This window comes from Abramis brama, assembly GCF_963993115.1.
Source record: "Abramis brama genome assembly, chromosome: 12".
Classification (NCBI taxonomy): domain Eukaryota; kingdom Metazoa; phylum Chordata; class Actinopteri; order Cypriniformes; family Leuciscidae; genus Abramis; species Abramis brama.
Genome location: NC_139974.1, coordinates 31906724 through 31923973, shown reverse-complemented (window position 1 = coordinate 31923973; position 17250 = coordinate 31906724). Strand labels below are relative to the sequence as shown.

Here is a 17250-nt window from a genome sequence, read left to right as displayed (position 1 = left end):
GCCATCTAGTCACTTGTGCACATCATAAAAGCAATTTCTCATTCTTTTGAACAAGTTGCAAATGCTTTGGTACATTCATGCAGTTGATCATATACAGTTGTCTGCTGTTTCCTACATTATCAATTGCTAATGTCATGTTGCTCTGTTGAATAGTCTTACCCCTCAAAACATCTAGCCATTAGGTCATTGCATAAGTAATGTCAAGTATATTTTCTATACATTCTATTAGACTTTTTTTTTTGTAAATTTGTCCTGAATTGATGAATTGTGATTGTAATTGAAATCATTAAATCAACCAATGATCAACTAGTCTAAAATAGCTCAGAGATGCATGTCATTAATCTTCAATTGGAAAGCATATTTAGACAGAGCATAACACAGAGTTACAATTTCTTATACAGTTTTTCTCAATTGCTTTGGCACATTTTTCGAAACAGTCTTAACATTCTCTAAACTGTGAGTGCAAATGTCACAACTGTTTGCAGGAACTTCAAAACTTTATAGCATGTCTGCAAAATGTAGTTACTCACCCAAAACATTTAATTCATGCTTCAAAACCTAGTTATTGTGTCAATAATTTGGCCAAGGCCACCAAAATCTAAAGTATTTTTGTCATTGTGTGAGCCACACTGGTCAAAATGTTTAGTTGTTTTTTCACCACAACAGTCAACCATGAAAATGAAGGGTTTAAACAAAAATCTCATATTTGTTGAGAAAAGTCAATAGTATGTAGAAAAGAAAAAAAAAAGTCTATGAACATTTGTATTTTTACAGTGTTTATTTTTGTACTTCATGTGTATATACACAATACAAGTGTATTTACTGTACATGTAAAGTAACTGACAAGAGTAACAAGATTTCACTTTACATTTCATATTTGTGTATTACCACAAATACAAAAACAACAAATAACATTCATGGAAAAAAAACAAAAACAAACAAATTATTCTTGGTGGACATCTTGTCGCTCACGTTGGTCAGGCCAAAGATTTTCATCAACATCACATCTGATGTTTTCCATTGCCACACACCGTGGAAAAAATCTCCTTGAATGCCGCACCCATCCCCTGCAATGGTCAGCTGTGATGTCCTCACATGCAGCATTCATGGCATCCAACAAAGACATCTGATTTTGTGGTCTATGATCATACACTTTCCACCTCCATGCTGAAAAAAACTCTTCTATTGGATTTAGGAATGGAGAGTATGGTGGAAGGAATTCCACTGTTATCCTTTCATGTGCAGTAGACCAGTCCCTAACACTGTTGGTTCGGTGGAAGCTGACATTATCCCAGACAACAACATAATTAGGCAAATGTGGTCTAACTAAACCTCTTTCTTGTTCTGGAATCAGGTCTCTGTAAAGTGCATTTAGGAAGGCCAGGAGAAGTTGGGTATTATAGGGCCCAGTGTGTGGAATATGTGTGCTCACACCGTTCTCTGAAATGGCAGCACACATTGTATTATTGGCCCCACGTTGGCCTGGTGTGTCAATTGTGGCTCGGTGTCCAATGAGATTGCGACCACGTCTCCGGCCTTTGGACAGATTAAACCCAGCCTCGTCCACAAAAACAAGAATGTGGGTCGTTTCATGTACTTCTAACTCCATGATTCTCTATGAAGAAACACAGAAAAAAATGTAACAGTAAATGTATTTTCTTATGGGTTTCTGAAACTTACAGTAAAGTAATACAGGCATCTTAGAAAAACAGGAAAACTCACTAAGTGCACACCAATGGTTTACCTGGACATACTGGTACCGCAACGCCTTGACTCTTTCACTGTTCCTCTCAAATGGCACCTTATAGAGCTGTTTCATAGTCATCTGATGTCTTTTTAAAACTCTGTCTATGGTGGAAATGCTGACAGAATTTATATTTGCAAAGACATTATTGTCATTTATGATTGCACTTTGGATCTCTCTTAGCCTGATGGAATTGTTGGCTATGACCATGTTGCAAATTTCTTGTTCTTGCAGTTGGTTAAATACTGCTGCTCTGCCATCAGCGCGAGGTTGTCGTGCAGTTCTATAGAATAAACAAATAGACTTGCATTTACCTTTACAATATTGTTGTTTATACTGTAAAAATACTTTACATACTGTAAAACAAAAAAAAAACATATTTACCTGTTTTCCCTACGAAAGGTTTGCACAATTGATGACACTGTGGACCTGTTTACATTAGGCTGTACTCTTCGACCAGCCTCTTCCATTGTAAAACCATGATTTATGACATGATCCACAAGTGTGGCTCTGATTTCATCAGAGACTCTGACTCTTCTATTTCCACCTCTTCCTCGATTATTTCTTCCTCTACCACCACCACGTATTCTTACACGCCTTCCAATTGCTCTTCCACGAGCATGTTGCTGCAGTTCAGGGTTGTGAACGTCCTCCATTCTCAAAAACTTCTACAGCAGTGATTGTGCTGTGGGCAATCTACATATATATATATACATATATATATATACTCCCAAAGTTGATTGGTTAAATGGTTAAATGGTTGATTCATATTAGAGGTAATTTGCAATTAGATTGCGAATGCAATTAGAGGTCATGTGCCAATTTAGCAGACATTACAAACAATGTCAATGTCAGATATATTTTAGAATATACATTCATGTATACTAATTATGATAATTGAATAGATCGTTTTGAATGTGATGGCTTACACAATAAAAAATGTCTGAGAAGTTCTGAAGTGTTTGACAGTGTAAGTGAGAATCGAGTCATCAGTTTTGATCAACAAGCCATATGCAATTATTTGTTGTCCAAACTGCAGACAGTTGTATGTACTCTTTGCACACATGTGCCAAAGCATTTGCAATTTGCTCAAATCAATAAGAAATTCCAATCTGATGTGAAAAAGAAGCGAATTGTTCAGAGATCTGAACTTAATGTTTTGGGAAATAAAAAAATTATTTGAGAACTGAGCCAAAGCAATTGAGAAAAACTGTAATTGAAGAACAACAAGGAAACAAAGAGGTCAACAGCCGAGAAGAAGAAGAGGAGTAGGGATGTGTGGTGGAAGGGTAGGGAGGCAAAACAGAGGAAGAGTTAGATAAGTTAAAGGACATAGGCACGTTTCTGATAAGGACCATTGTGGACCATGTTCTTAAATTATGGCCTTACAATGGCTGAGGCGGGTTAAAAGGTGTAGCCCAATGATGAGAGAACAAACGCTTCCTCAGTCATTCAGGCATTTCGTAGACAGAACGGGTATGTATTTCAACAATGTGCACTGTACTCTAAAACTGTATACCGACTGTAATGGTTCATACAGTAGTATTTTTACACTTGCATTTTACCGTATATAGTAAATAAACTTTATACACATACACATGTATACATACAGTATATATAGTTGTCTTTTTCTTTTATATATCGCAATGACATTGTACTGTAATTTGTTGACAGACCAACAGTAAATGCATAACTGTGAATCCTGTCCAGTCTCTTGCAATCAATATCCCATATACAGTGTTGTGTCTGTAATTTGTACTGTTAAAATTAATATATGCCATACAGAAAAGGTGCAGTTTTGTGAATTTTCAATCATTGTCATCAAAATTGTAGCCATAGTTTACACCTGAAAATACTGACAGGGTACACTGTTAAGGCACAATATGTAACTTTTTGCTTTAAAAATAGCAAAAATCACTATATCTATGTTATATATTTTTTTTAGTTGTGTACTTACATTAACCCGACTGTCTCCAACAACTTTCAAACCAGGAGAAATTTGTAATTTAATTCGAGAAACGTCCCGTTTCTTTATTTCCGTTTTGTCGCCGCCAATGGCGTCATATCCGCGTTGTCCCTGGTTTCCGCTCGTGCTGCCATGGCAACCAGAGCTATGAACCAGAGCCGTCTGATAGTAACCAAAGCGACTGACGCGGACAACTTTGTAGTTCGCAATGTCTATCTGCACGCTGTTGTTGTTTCGTTCAAACATTATGGACCATGGCAAGCAGACTTTGGATAAAAAAAGGAGAACTAAAACGAGAATCAATATCAGCGCGGTGTTTTCGAGATGCCTAGAGCTCCCATAGACAGTATATAAACGAGAGCTCCACGTCCGAGACTTCGACTGCTCCTACATGTACTTTATTAAACAGGTGAGCACATTTACATAAAACTAATCAATGTTTTATAGTTCAACAATGATAAAATGTCAGAATATGATCTGTATATTATTCTAATGTTGATCTAGTTTACTGCTAGTCTCATACAGACAGACTAACACATACATTTAAACACATTCAAATGCAGTTTAGTGTGATACTGTAATGTTAGACCAAGTGAAACAGCGCTGCGTTACCTCACAAGTTTAATTTGTCTAATAAACTGACCTGTGAGTAGTAGCAGTAATTCTGCATGTAGTTTGGTAGAATGAAATGTCCATATTCCTTTTATATCCGAGGGACTCGCGTCGCGTGTGGAGCTGATAGCTGTCTCTTAGCAATCCCGAACTGCTTTATATCACAGTCATGATAAAAACATCGATGTATTCAGTCATCCATAAACATTATTAGATCGGTCGGCTTGACGTTGACGACAAGATCCATAATTCTTAGCAAATGTTGCGTCATCAATCTACGCCTTTGTTATTGTAAATAGATTAGCGACCCCTAGTGGCGAAAAATGCTATACTGTACCTTTATGTTAACAACGTCAATTTTGATGGCACTGATATGCTTATATTATAACTTGCACTGGTTTGCAAATGTTGAGGATGATTCGATAAATGCATTACAGTGACTGAGAATAACTCTTTAAGAATAATCTAAGAAAAATCTTTTGCTTGTATTATTGTATTATCAATGTATTATTAATAATAATAATTGTAACTCAGTCTGTAAGGACTTAAATTTTCACATATGTTAGCCTGTAATGTTCTGTTTTAAGTTTGAATGCAAAAAAAAAAGATAATTGCTAAATTGTGATTTCATTGTGAATTTAAGTGAGCATTTGATGACAGCAAAGGTGATAAATTTGTAAAAATACCATTAAATTTAAATTATTTCGAAAATCAACCAGTAATCGTTATGATACTGATATATTGTGCATTACTACTTTAATTTCACTAAACTGGATGCCATTTGATGCCAGTACCAGTGCAATGAATTAAACTGATAGTGAGCACGAGCATACAACTGAATATAAACAGCATTCCTTTCCAAAAGGTGGCTGTCTATTTTCTTTCAACGTCATGATCTGTTCCTTATTTGTGAAATGCTTTAGTTAACCCTTCAGCCTAAATGTTTTATAAATTCAGATCTTGATTTCATAGGTCATAGATCTCAGTTACATTAGTAAGTTATGTTGTTACAAATAATCGAAGCAGCGCTTAGCTCATTTAAAGTGGAATGTGAAATAGTCTGTGTGCTTTTGTGCGTGTGTCCTTCTGTTATGGCTCTGTTCTGTCCTCTTGTGCTCTGATGCTGTGCCAATGTTGATGAAGGCCGCTGGTCCCTTTCTGTGACCCACATACTGTAACCATAAGTGCTTCTAAAAGCCTGAGTTTTTCTAAGGAGGCGTGCTCGGGGGTGGACCTCGATGTGCCACTTTTTTCAAACACTCCATCTCAATGTCATCAGGCTCAGGCCAGACGACTTGATAACTGGAGGTGTTTACAACAATGAGAGGTTTTTCCTTCACAATGTAGTGGCACTTACTAATGCAAGCATCACTACTACACTGTACAATGTCGTTCCAAACTTGTATGACATTCATATACATTCATCGCAGACACTCTTTTGACTTGGACCTGTAAGAAATCACCTAGTTGCCACACAGCACACCCTACTGTAGTAAACACCTGTTCAAACTGCAGTGATTATTAAATAAAAATGAATGTGCGATTATCAAATTGCAATGGCTGTGATTTAATTAAATACATATGTGCGCTGCGTGTTTCTTAGTGAAGCTCAGCACTGTGTTCATGATCAGTGTTTTCAGGGTCTCAGGGGCCGTTTACACAACACTGTTTTCAACTCAAAACTGGACACTATTTTTGCGTTTTGGCTGTTCATTTACACGACGACAGCGGCGGCCTGAAAATGCAAACTTTTGAAAACGGGTTTTAAAAGTGAAAGTTTTTGAAAACGATACAGTTCATGTCTCAGTTTATAGGCGCGTAGTGTTTCTGAACACCCTCCCATGGATAATGGCCTGGCATGGATAATGCAGCGTTTTTAATAATTTTCGCTGATCTGTAGCAACGGGGATTGCTTTGACAATGTAAAAAAAAAAAAAAAAAATCTGTTTTTAGTACATCGTTGTGTAAACGTGGCCTCAGAGTGGCTCTGTTCACAGTAAATGCTGCTCCACACAAACTTATCTCTGCATCTGCTCTGAGTTGCTTATAATGTGCATTTGGGAACGCAACATTCACCAACCATCTTCCCATTTGTAGTGAGAAGAAACTTTAAAGTTTCCTTCAGTTTTCCACCAAAATAAAAGCTTAATGGAAAACGAAGAAACTAAGACAGCCATAATTATTTTTGTTGTAATTTTACTGTTGTACTGTAAAGTAAAATTATTATTATATTTTTCTTAAATACTCAATTTTTTTTATTTTACAGTAAAATACTACAATAGTGAAATCTCTTATTTTGTTTCTTATTTTAATTTAATAACAATAGGACAGTTTTTTATTTTATTATTATTATTATTTTGTAGTCATATTGATGTATAATTACAAAAAAAATATTGGCCAAATTATGTAGCCCTAAAAACAAGCACAGCAACCTTGTGCTTTTTTAAAATAAATAACATTTTAAATTGCCATCACAACTTTTATCAGAAAAACCAAATCGTGCAGCACTGCACTTATCACATAAAATACCCTTTGCAAATGCATATAAATGTGCAAAAAACACTCAGAACACCTTAGCAACTGCGTAGTAAGGTCCTGACAATCACCCACAATACCCTAGCGTAGTGGCACTGATTTTTGCTAAATCTAGAAAATCTAGACAGAGGCTTGTATTCTGTATATGTTCCCACACAACTTACTCATCAAGTCACGGATAGAAAGCAACTTTTGTTGAACAGAATAACCCTCAGTCACTGTATGAAATGAACTGGATTCCTTCTGGAGCCACAGTCTAACCAAATTATTGTTCTTGAAACAATAAACAACAGATGAGCAGTTATTCTCTTTCAGCACCATCTGTAACTCTATCCAACTTATGACTTGCAACACACATACATATGCACGTGTGGACACATACACATGCACTCACGGACAGGTCATCCGCTCTCCAGTGATTATCAGGCTTACACTCTCAGAGCAGGTCCAAGTCTCTTTTGTTTATTATGATCAAGTGATCTGTTTGCATGGATGATGAGACTGTCTTTATGCATCTCTTGTGAGGGTTGAGAAGGGATAGTGTAATAACGGCACACTACCACCGATGTGTCAGAAAGCTTGTTAATGGAAGTGTAGGTCATACGCTGGGGGAGATGTTCATAGCGCGTGTCCATCTGTCTGCTGATGCCATGTTTTTCTCACATATAATCTCTTTTCTCTCTCTCTCTCTCTCCCCCCCCCCTCCCTCAGAGTAATATCTATAATGCTCATGCCATCATATGACCCTACTGTAATCAGACTGAGAGATAAGTGCACACACTTATTGTGTGACCCCCATTAATAGTCATGATTAAAACAGTGCTAGTGTTGTCTTGTGGTTCGCTTACAAACCCCTAGCTAGCTTGTTGTCAGCGCTGCTGTAACGATTTTTTCAGTAAATTAGTTTCACAACTGAAAAGCTACAAGACATTTCTCACTAGCGAAGTAATAACGGCGTTGTTCTTGAAGATAAACTTACAGTTTCGCTATTAGTAGAGATGCTGCTGCCGAACACTGTTGAGAGACTCAGACTCGGGTAATTCACATACGCTTAATCTCTCTCTCTCTCTCTCTCTCTCTCTCTCTCTCTCTCTCTCTCTCTCTCTCTCTCTCTTTCTCCAATAACTGCATTAATAACTGCATTAGTCTGCTATCAGATGCTGAAGCATCAGTTACTAGCTCTAAAATTATGTTTTGGAATTAGTAACGGAGGCTTTGGATGAGATGCGTAAGAAATTAGTCCCACACACACAAGCGTCTTAAGGACAAAAACTTGACAAATGTCTTGAAATACATCATCTGAACAATGTTTTGAAATGTGGTAACCGTAGTATAAGCGGAATAACTGACTCTGGGCCGTTTAATTATTGAAAATAATGCACATCCGAGGTGCATCACCTCAGGTGTGCATTATTTGTCTAATAATTCAAAGGCCCATCATCAATTATTCCTTACATATAATTTAATAAGAATTAAAATTGGAAATGGGAGTGATGCTTGACAATGCAAAATGAGTCACCACAATCCTGGGGTGTTCCTGGTCGGTTGCCAAGGTGTTGCTATGCTAAGGTTTGGTTTTAGTGCATTGCTTTAAAGTTGCTGGGGGGGGGGGGGGGGGGGGGGGGGTTTCTGCATAGTTGCCAGGGAGTTGCTATGCTGTTGCCAAGGTCTTTTGAGTGGTTTTTAGTGCATTGCTATACAGTTACTAGGGTGTTATGCATGGTTGCCAGGGAACTACTATGCTGTTGCCAAGGTTGTCAGAGTGTTTTATTGTGCTGCTATAAAGTTACTAGGGTGTTCTTTGTGGTTTCCAATGTGTTGCTATGCTGTTGCCAAGGTGTATTAAGTGTTTTCAGTGTGATGCTATACAGTTTCCAGGATGTTCTGCGTGGTTTCCAGGGCATTACTATGTTGTTGCTAATATGTTCTGAGTGTTTTTTAGTTGATAAGCTGTTGCTAAGGTGTTCGGAGTGTTTTTTTGTGTGTTGCTGTACAGTTGGAAGGGTGTTCTCTGTGGTTGCTAGGGCTTGGCAAACACCAGTAACAAGCAACATTCAGGCACCAAATACTGAAAAATATTCTTTTAGCCCGTGGAATCTTCCATTCGAGGAGGCAGGGATTATGACAGAGACTTGGATTTGGTACAACAGCGGTTTGCGTCATTTCCTGATACCATTCTCCCCTCTTCTCCTCATAATTTCCTGTCCTCTCTCTACTGTCCCATCCAAAAAAAAAAAAGGCCAAGCTTCTCTCTATCCGCTTCTAGCCAGCTGATATCAGCTGAAGTCCCTGTTGGCAAGAGGTATGAAATGATGTCTACAATGTGAGCTGACTGAAGGGACCTCACTCACCGAGGACACAGCCTCATTCTTATTTTTACCTCCTTCATTAGCGTCCTTTCTTCATCTTCCTCTTGCTCTCTCTCTCTCACTCTTTCTCTCTGTCTGTTCTTGTTATTATGTCCTCTAGCCCCTCCCTCTCTCTTGAGTAATGTGTATTAGATTCATTGATTCAGGTCAGGGCTCAACCCCTTCATTAAATCCATACCTAACATAACAGCTGAACCGAGTGCTGCTGTGTAATGCTACGCTCAAATGTTAAACCAAACATCTAGAAATGGCTTTAAAGTCTTTTCAGACACCAATGTAACGTCACATTGTTCAGCAGCTAATCCGTGATTTGAAATCTGCGTTTAGATATAGCGATTTACCGTGTTGTTGTACACTTGAGGAATGAGATTGGTAGGCACCCTTTAGCCTCTGTAATCTTCAAATGTTTATGGATTGGGGATTTCAGCACAGTGTTTTTAAAGAGAAGGTCTCTCTTTTTATAGACAGACTCATAGGTGTTCTTGTATGTCATCAAAATGTCAGCACAAGAATTCATTTTGTGTACATGGTGCAAAAACAGGTTGTAATTTCTTTCCTTACTCCCACACAGAAAGGGGGAAAAGACTGAAAAAAGAGAAAATGGCTGTGTTTCAAAATGTAGTGAGCTGTCTCTCTGTCTACTGCCTACATAAGCAGCTGCCTTCTAAGAAAGTATATATCCATCAGAGAACCTCAGAAGTGACTGAATTTGGAACACAATAGCCACACAAATAGACTTTAGCATTATCATGTTACTAAGCTAACAGTGCTCTTCTCTTCTCTATAAGCATAAACATGCATGATTATTTTTCCACACAAGTTAAGCATGAACCCTATTCCACAGCCGATTTCATTGGGCAACTCGATGCAGTTACCGATCAAGAACAGTTAAGATTTCATGGATTCAGTTCAGAGCTCAGAAAAAAACATGATGGATTAAATTGTGACAAACAGTATGCTATCTATCAGGATATGCTACCAATGCTATAGGTTAGGGTTGGGGATTAGGGTTTTACTTTATTTTGATGGTCCCTTTAAGAGTGCTCTAAGCGATGTTGGGTGACGTCACTTCTTGTTGACGTTTGAAGTATTGTCAAACAAATCGGAGGCTAGCTCCCGTCCCCTCCCCCACCCGCCCTTCCGTGCTTCCTGAAACAGGCTTTTCCGATGTAAATTCAGGACTTCACGCGTTCCTTCTCCTCATTGCTATTTGTTCATCGGAACGTCGTCTCTTTGGTCGTGTGTCGGCCATATCAAAATTCAAGAGAATATAATTATATAATTTAGTCGTTGTCATTGTCTAGGACATCTCTCTAGCTAACTTCCCTGTTTCATGCTTCTCTCTTCTCCACTGCCCACACCCCCCTTCATGTGCACGCGCACTAACCCCCCAACCCCCACCCCCAACCCCACCCCCAAATCATTCTTGTCGGTTATTGACTGGAACACTGTTTGTTATGTTTCGTGGTCCAGGTTGGCCCAGTTTGTTTTTGTTGCCATTTATAGAGCCTGGGCTGTCTACAGAGACCGCATTTTTTTACAGTGTGTTCAGGGGACAGGCAGCTAGCGGATAGTGAGGAGATGTTTGCTGTATGTGACAAAAAATGGTTCAGCCTAAAAAACGTGTGACATCGCTTAGAGCACCTTTTACATGTTCTGTTGACTATAAGTAACGTTGCACCTACATGTCTACTAACTTTCAGAGTTTAAGAAGAGTATTAGTAGACTTTTAGATTAAGTTGACATGTAGTTGCAAAATTACTTATAGTCAATAGAATGTCTGTTGGGGGAGCATCACAATAAAGTGTTAGCAGATATTCAGCTGACAGTCTACTAATACTCTAATGAGAGTTAGTTGATATAAAGTTGAAAAGTTACTTATAGTTAACAGCACGTTCAAAAGGGAACATCAAAATAAAGTTTTACCGGGATTAGTATTTGTTTCAGCATTACTGTATGTCGGCAATCAGCATAGAAATGTTTAGAATTGGGTACGACGCTGGGTTTGCGCTTAACTGGTTTGGAGAAAAAAATCACGTTAAAAATACACAACATCCACAAATGTTTTAAATTAGACAGTTTTAAAATATATTGTACTATTTTAAATGGATAGTTTAACAATGCATTGTTGAATAAAATATATTTACAATCAACACTTCTCTTACTTTATCCATCAATTTATTTTTCCTTGGTTTGTTCTTTAATGTTAATTTATATTAAAGTCCCCCTTGAACAAACTGGCAAACTCAATTGTAGCTTGTACAATGAACTAGTAATAGACTTGTGCAATGAAATGGAAATAAAATAAACAGTATAAAGACTTCTAAAGCTACTTTATAATGTATTCTATCATTTTGATCATCTTTTTTAATGTATTGTCTTTTAATTTATCTTAATTGAGGATCTTTTCTCAGCAAATATTGAAATGGTGTATGTTAATTTGATTAAAACAGTTAATCAATTGATAGCCTTGATTTTTTTTTTTTTGAGCTTTAAACAATGCATTATGGGATTGCCTTCCCCACCAGGGATACATCCCAAAATGGTGGTATAGTAAAAGGCAGCTTAAAGGTGATCTAAGTAACTTTTTTACCTTAACTGAACAGCTTCGGAGTCATTGGAATGGTTATATTACTTATTTCGGGTTGAATGGTGGTCGTTTCGCACCCCCCTGGTGCCCGTGAGCGGAAAATACGCACTTGCAACTTTGAGCCGGCGGGTCGCCGGCCGCCGCATCAGGAAGTATCGCGTGATATCAGGTCTCGCAATGTAAACAATTGCTTTACGGCCAAAAGAAATCTGCTAAAATGCTGTCATTATTGCGCTCCCTCACGCGGTTTGAACCCGAATGAAGAAGACGTTTTAAAGAATGTCCCATCTGCTTTGATGTCGTTGATCTACTAGCCTCTGGTGTCTGAGAATCGCCAACGAGTTTTTACAACAGTGTTGTCAAATATCTATTCCGAAGCTGTGAGGGGAGCTTTAGAGAGAAACCTGCGAGCAAAAAGCGAGAATACAGCGAAGAAATCCCGAAACTACTGAGCCCTGCTTTAACTATGCTATCTTCTTTTTGGAACAGCTGGGTGGGTGCCTATGATTTCTTAAAATGCTGCCTACAGAGACAACTCAATAGGGGTTGGGGAAAAAAGGGAGAGAATATGAAAGAGAGATTGTGCATGGAAAGGTTGCGCAATTAGAATTCAACTTTAGAGGAATTAAAAGGGTCTTAAGCAAACGAAATGAAGGATAGAGCTGGCGGATTAAAAAGGAAGAGGCAGAGAAAGAGATGGCGTCTGATTTAGAGAGATCAAAAGTCGCTTGTCGGGTTAGATTGATTCTCTGATTACCTCTGTTTCTCATAAATGGATGAGAGATAGAAACACAGGAGTGGGGGAAAAAAAATCAATTCTGTCATCCTCTTTCCTCTGCCTTTTTATAGATGCAGGAATAAGATACTCTTGTTGTGAGATTCATCTTTTGGCTCTTTCTCCCCTCCTCTGATGCACTCTCTAACTCCCTCTCTTCATTTCTCTTTTTTCCTTTCGGCCTTACACTTTTATTTCACTGGTGTGCTGTGGCTCATTCACTCTCCACTCTCTTGCTGGCAGGGATTTTAATGAGGCTCTTGTGTTTCAGATATGCAGCCTCCTCAGCCCTCAGGCTTTCCCACACAGCAACAACAACAACAACAACAACAACTCTGAGGCGATTTCACTGAACAGTTGTGGCACTTTTGAATGTGGTACACTAACCGCCCGCAAACTGGTTTAAACAGGCAGCAAATGCACTGAAGTCTCTCTTGTCAGCGCAAACATGCCTACTACTTATGACCGTGCTTAAATAATTTTTTGTTTATGTTGTGCTGAATGATACTGCAGTTGGCACTATAGTGACACCTTGTGGTGCGGATGCAGCATAGTGTAAACGCGAAACAAACAGTGCAGTCCTTGGTGAATTTTCACAGCATTTCCCTTCATTACTCTTCATTCATCCATCCCTACAGCTGGATTAGCAGTCCAGATGTTGCTGACCCACATAGAAGAGAGGAACAGCTGTCTGCAGGACGGGGTGGGAAGGCTGTCCTGGATTTTAACAGTCAGAACAACCACTAACACATGTGGGACACTGTGGAGATAGAGAGGATTACCCCTTAAGCCCAAACATCCAGAGGGAGGAACAAGAGAAACTGTACAGAACAAGAAAAGGAGAAATTCTGTTTGAGGTTGTGCGTGAGCGTGCTTCGGCACATCTGACTTTCTTGTATTTGCTGTCATCTGGGTTTTTCAAGAGCACTTGTCCCACTCATAAATTAGCTCTGTTTGTAATTTGTTTTAATGCACTTTTGTATTTGCAGGCTTTACCAGGTGAACATTTTATTGCTCAGAGGTTGCTCATTCATAACTCAGGAGGCTTAAAGTCCACATGAAAACAGAAATGGTTTTATTTACTTTCTTCATGCACTTGCATGTTAGTACTCTGAATGATTCATCGCTGTACTTTATTTGATAAAGTAAAGACTTTTATAATGTTACAAAAGATTTCTATCTCAAATGAAAAATTTATCAGTTTCCTGTTAATAAATATTAATCACCACAACTGTTTTAAACATTCATAATAAGAAGAAATGTCTTTTGAGCAGCAAATCAGCATATTAGAATGATTTCTGAAGGATCATGAAGGATCATGTGACACTGAAGACTTTGGACTTTGGTATTTTGGCTAATCAGTTTGTTGAAAACCATAGAGGAGACTATGAGGGTTTTTTTCGTAGGAGAACATTCTAAGACGGAGGATATTTAATCTCCTTTCTAGGAGAAACAAGATATTTAAAATATCTCACTTGTGATTTTCCCTTTGGAGTTGGCCATGGGACAGTGTGAGAAAATGTAAGTGGATGAAGTCACTACATTCTTCATACAGTATATTGCCCTCGCCTTCCTCCAGATGTCTTTTGTTCCACTCGTCTTGGCTGGAGCTACTTTTTTGTTCTTCTTTTAACCAGGATCGGTTCAGCCTTCTTTTATAAAGTCTAATGAGTGTGTAGAGTGCTAAAACTAACGTGACATATCTCAGTGTGAGTGATGACATTCAAGCCCTGGGGAACGGCACTCCTTTCAGTATATCAGCAAGGTGTCTGCTATGCATAGTGAGACATGTCACTTGACATTGGACTGCTAGCCAGTTGGAGTTTTTCCAGCCGCAGATGCAGACATAATTACTTGGTCCTGCAGTTTCAGTTTTACATTGTCTCTCCATTTTCTGGTTCTTGTAGAAGGGCAACATAGAGCGCATATTCTGTAGAAATCCGGCAAATATCCACAGGGCTGGTCAAGGATCAAAAGCAGACGAAAGCAATGAAAACACAGAGCCATTTGCTCATCTACTGGTCAGTCCAACACCAACACTTGGCGGTGATGCTCTTTCATCATCACTGGGCCACCCGCCAGTGTAAGCTGCTCCTGCTCTGCATTCTTGCCATTGTTGTTATTTTTTTCTCTCAACCACATCCCCCCTCCCCCCACTCCCTCGTTGGCCTTGTTGTGATCTCTGTGCTAAATCTTTTACTGTAGCTTCAACCCTAAATGGCTCAGTCTAGAGATCAGCCTCTAGCTTTAAGCATAAAGTGTTTGGGACATATAATCACAGGACTAGGCTGAGGTTAAAGACGTTATGAACCTCAGAGCCTGACGGGGGGTGGGCGGATGGTTGACAAAACTAGTAGCAAGGATTTTGCAAGGAATGGAATGTATGAACACTATCATCTAAATTAGGGCTGCACAATTTAGGGAAAACTCTTTTAAAAATGAAAACATTTATTTAAAAAAAAACAGGTTTCTTGTGTTTTTTGTAGGACGTTTTGTTTGGTCAAACTACAAATTATAACTATATTGTAATATTTCACTGTAAAATATAAATAATATTATAATAATACCTTTATTTTACAGAATTTGTAATTATTTTGTTTATTTCACCCAAAAAAGAAAATGATCTCATCATTTACTCACCCTCATGTTTGAAACAAAGTAAAGAGGCCGCACTATGCATATAAAACGTTTATTTTGTTATATAAGGCCAGCACTCTGAAAATCTAAAAAAACATAGAGTGAAGCCTGCTCCCAACCCTATCACTCACCCTCATGTTGTCATAAACCTACTGTACATTATGGACTTTCTTCTATGGAACACAAAACAAGATATTTTGAACGACTGCTTTTGGCATACAACGAAAGTCAATGGTGTCTAAAATTAATGAACAACAGCAAAACATTGACAAAAGCGCATTTTGACGAAATATCTTCTATTGTGTTACATAGAAAAAAGAAAGTCAAACAGGTTTGGAACAACGTGATGGTAAATAATGACTGAATATTCTTTGAATGTTCTTGATCATGCCTCTTCTAAATGCAAACGTTTTAAAATAGCAAAAAAAATGTACAAGAAAATCTAAGCTGAAACTTTATTGGCTGTTTTTATTGCTGACCCACCCATAGCCACGCCCCTGGACTAATCTAAACTTGATCTGTGGTGTTTCATTAAACGATGTCTCCTCCCCCAGATCATGTGTAATACAGAGCTAAAACAGTAGCTTTAAATTAGGTTTTCCTCATCTGATCTCTCTCCGCTGGGGTTTATTCCTCTCCTGAGAATACACACACTCAGTATGGGGGGTAGAAAATCAAATCAGACAGGCTATCATCCGTAATCGCGCAAAAATTAGCATCCCTGAAAGTGATACAGTTTGGAGGATGTTCTTTTTCTCAATGCTTATGTAAGGTAATTTAGCTTAAACTCAAACCAGGCTTTTGCTTCTATCACATACTGTCAGATAATCTTTCTTCACTGAGCTCTCACCGATCCCTTAGCTTTTAAGATAAATGTCCCTAGTGCTCAGTGCTGGATGCTTTCATATCTGTGAAAAACTCTTGTTTGTGTGTAGGCTAGTGATCCTCCTCCAGTGTTTTTGTCGCGATGCACCGCTTGGCCTCGGATCGCTGCCCATCTCGCAGTAATTGTGGGCGACTCTGTTATTAATTAGCGCGGGTTCCTAACTGTGCTCTCAAAACATCCTGAGAGAACGGCTGTTTTCCTACCTCACATTCGGACCAATTAATTTGTACGTTTCCTTTTGCAGCGTTTATTGGCAGCATAAGATGTATTTTTATCAGAGCACTTTTTGTTCCCAGGATGTGAGAATGAGTCAGCTCAGAAGGGTGTTATTAATTCACTAATGGATATGTTCATACACACACTTATAGGAACACACACTCACACACATTGGCTCTAATTATCCATGTAATGTCAGGGGAGACATTAAAGTTCACTGAGCTCTGATGGGTGTCACACCAGAGCAAGAGAGTTCAAACACACGTTAGGATTTGGAAGAAGCTTGTGGTTTTTAATTAGCTTAAATTTCATGTTCACAATACCGTGACGGCCTCTAATCACTTGACCCTTGGCCTCGTAACTAAGACTCCTTCTTATTATCACTTGAACTCGTAATCTACTCTAAAATGTTTTCAGGTATCACCTCATTGACCCTCATGTCATTTTTGTCGACAGGTCTGACCCGGGGCCTCGGTGTTGTCACTGCGCACAGAGACGTATCATCATGGGAAAACAGAACAGCAAACTCAGGCCCGAGATGCTACAGGACCTGAGGGAGAACACGGAGTTCACTGACCACGAGCTGCAGGAGTGGTACAAGGTCGGAACATCTTGAAATATGCACAGGGGCCCCTAAAAGTATCTAGGCACTTAAGCCACACAAAATGTATGAAGTTCATTGCATTACAAACAATATCAAACCAAGCGCCATCATGGAAACAAATGATGCTAGATCTTTTCTCAGAAATAATTACACTTTTCCGATACATGTTGAACGTGTATTTGTTTTATCATTTAAAGGGATTATTATCTTTTATTTATTTAGATTTTTTGCTTGACATCTTTCTTTTGTGTTGTGTTATCTGATGCAGTGACATTAATAAATGTCATTTTACAACTCCCCCAGAGTTAAACAGTTG

The 17250-nt window shown here is 38.6% G+C and overlaps 1 protein-coding gene across 3 annotated transcripts in view; it reads left to right on the top strand.

Moving 5' to 3' along the window:
• The window catches only part of hpca (hippocalcin), a 42611-nt gene that overhangs the window by 15052 nt on the left and 10309 nt on the right, over positions 1-17250 (top strand). For all 3 annotated transcript variants that reach the window (XM_084130924.1, XM_084130925.1, XM_084130926.1), the window contains one exon: positions 16787-16931. In XM_084130924.1, coding sequence (XP_083987050.1) covers positions 16836-16931 — 96 coding nt within the window. In that variant the 5' untranslated portion in view covers positions 16787-16835. The remainder of the gene's footprint in view (positions 1-16786; positions 16932-17250) is intronic.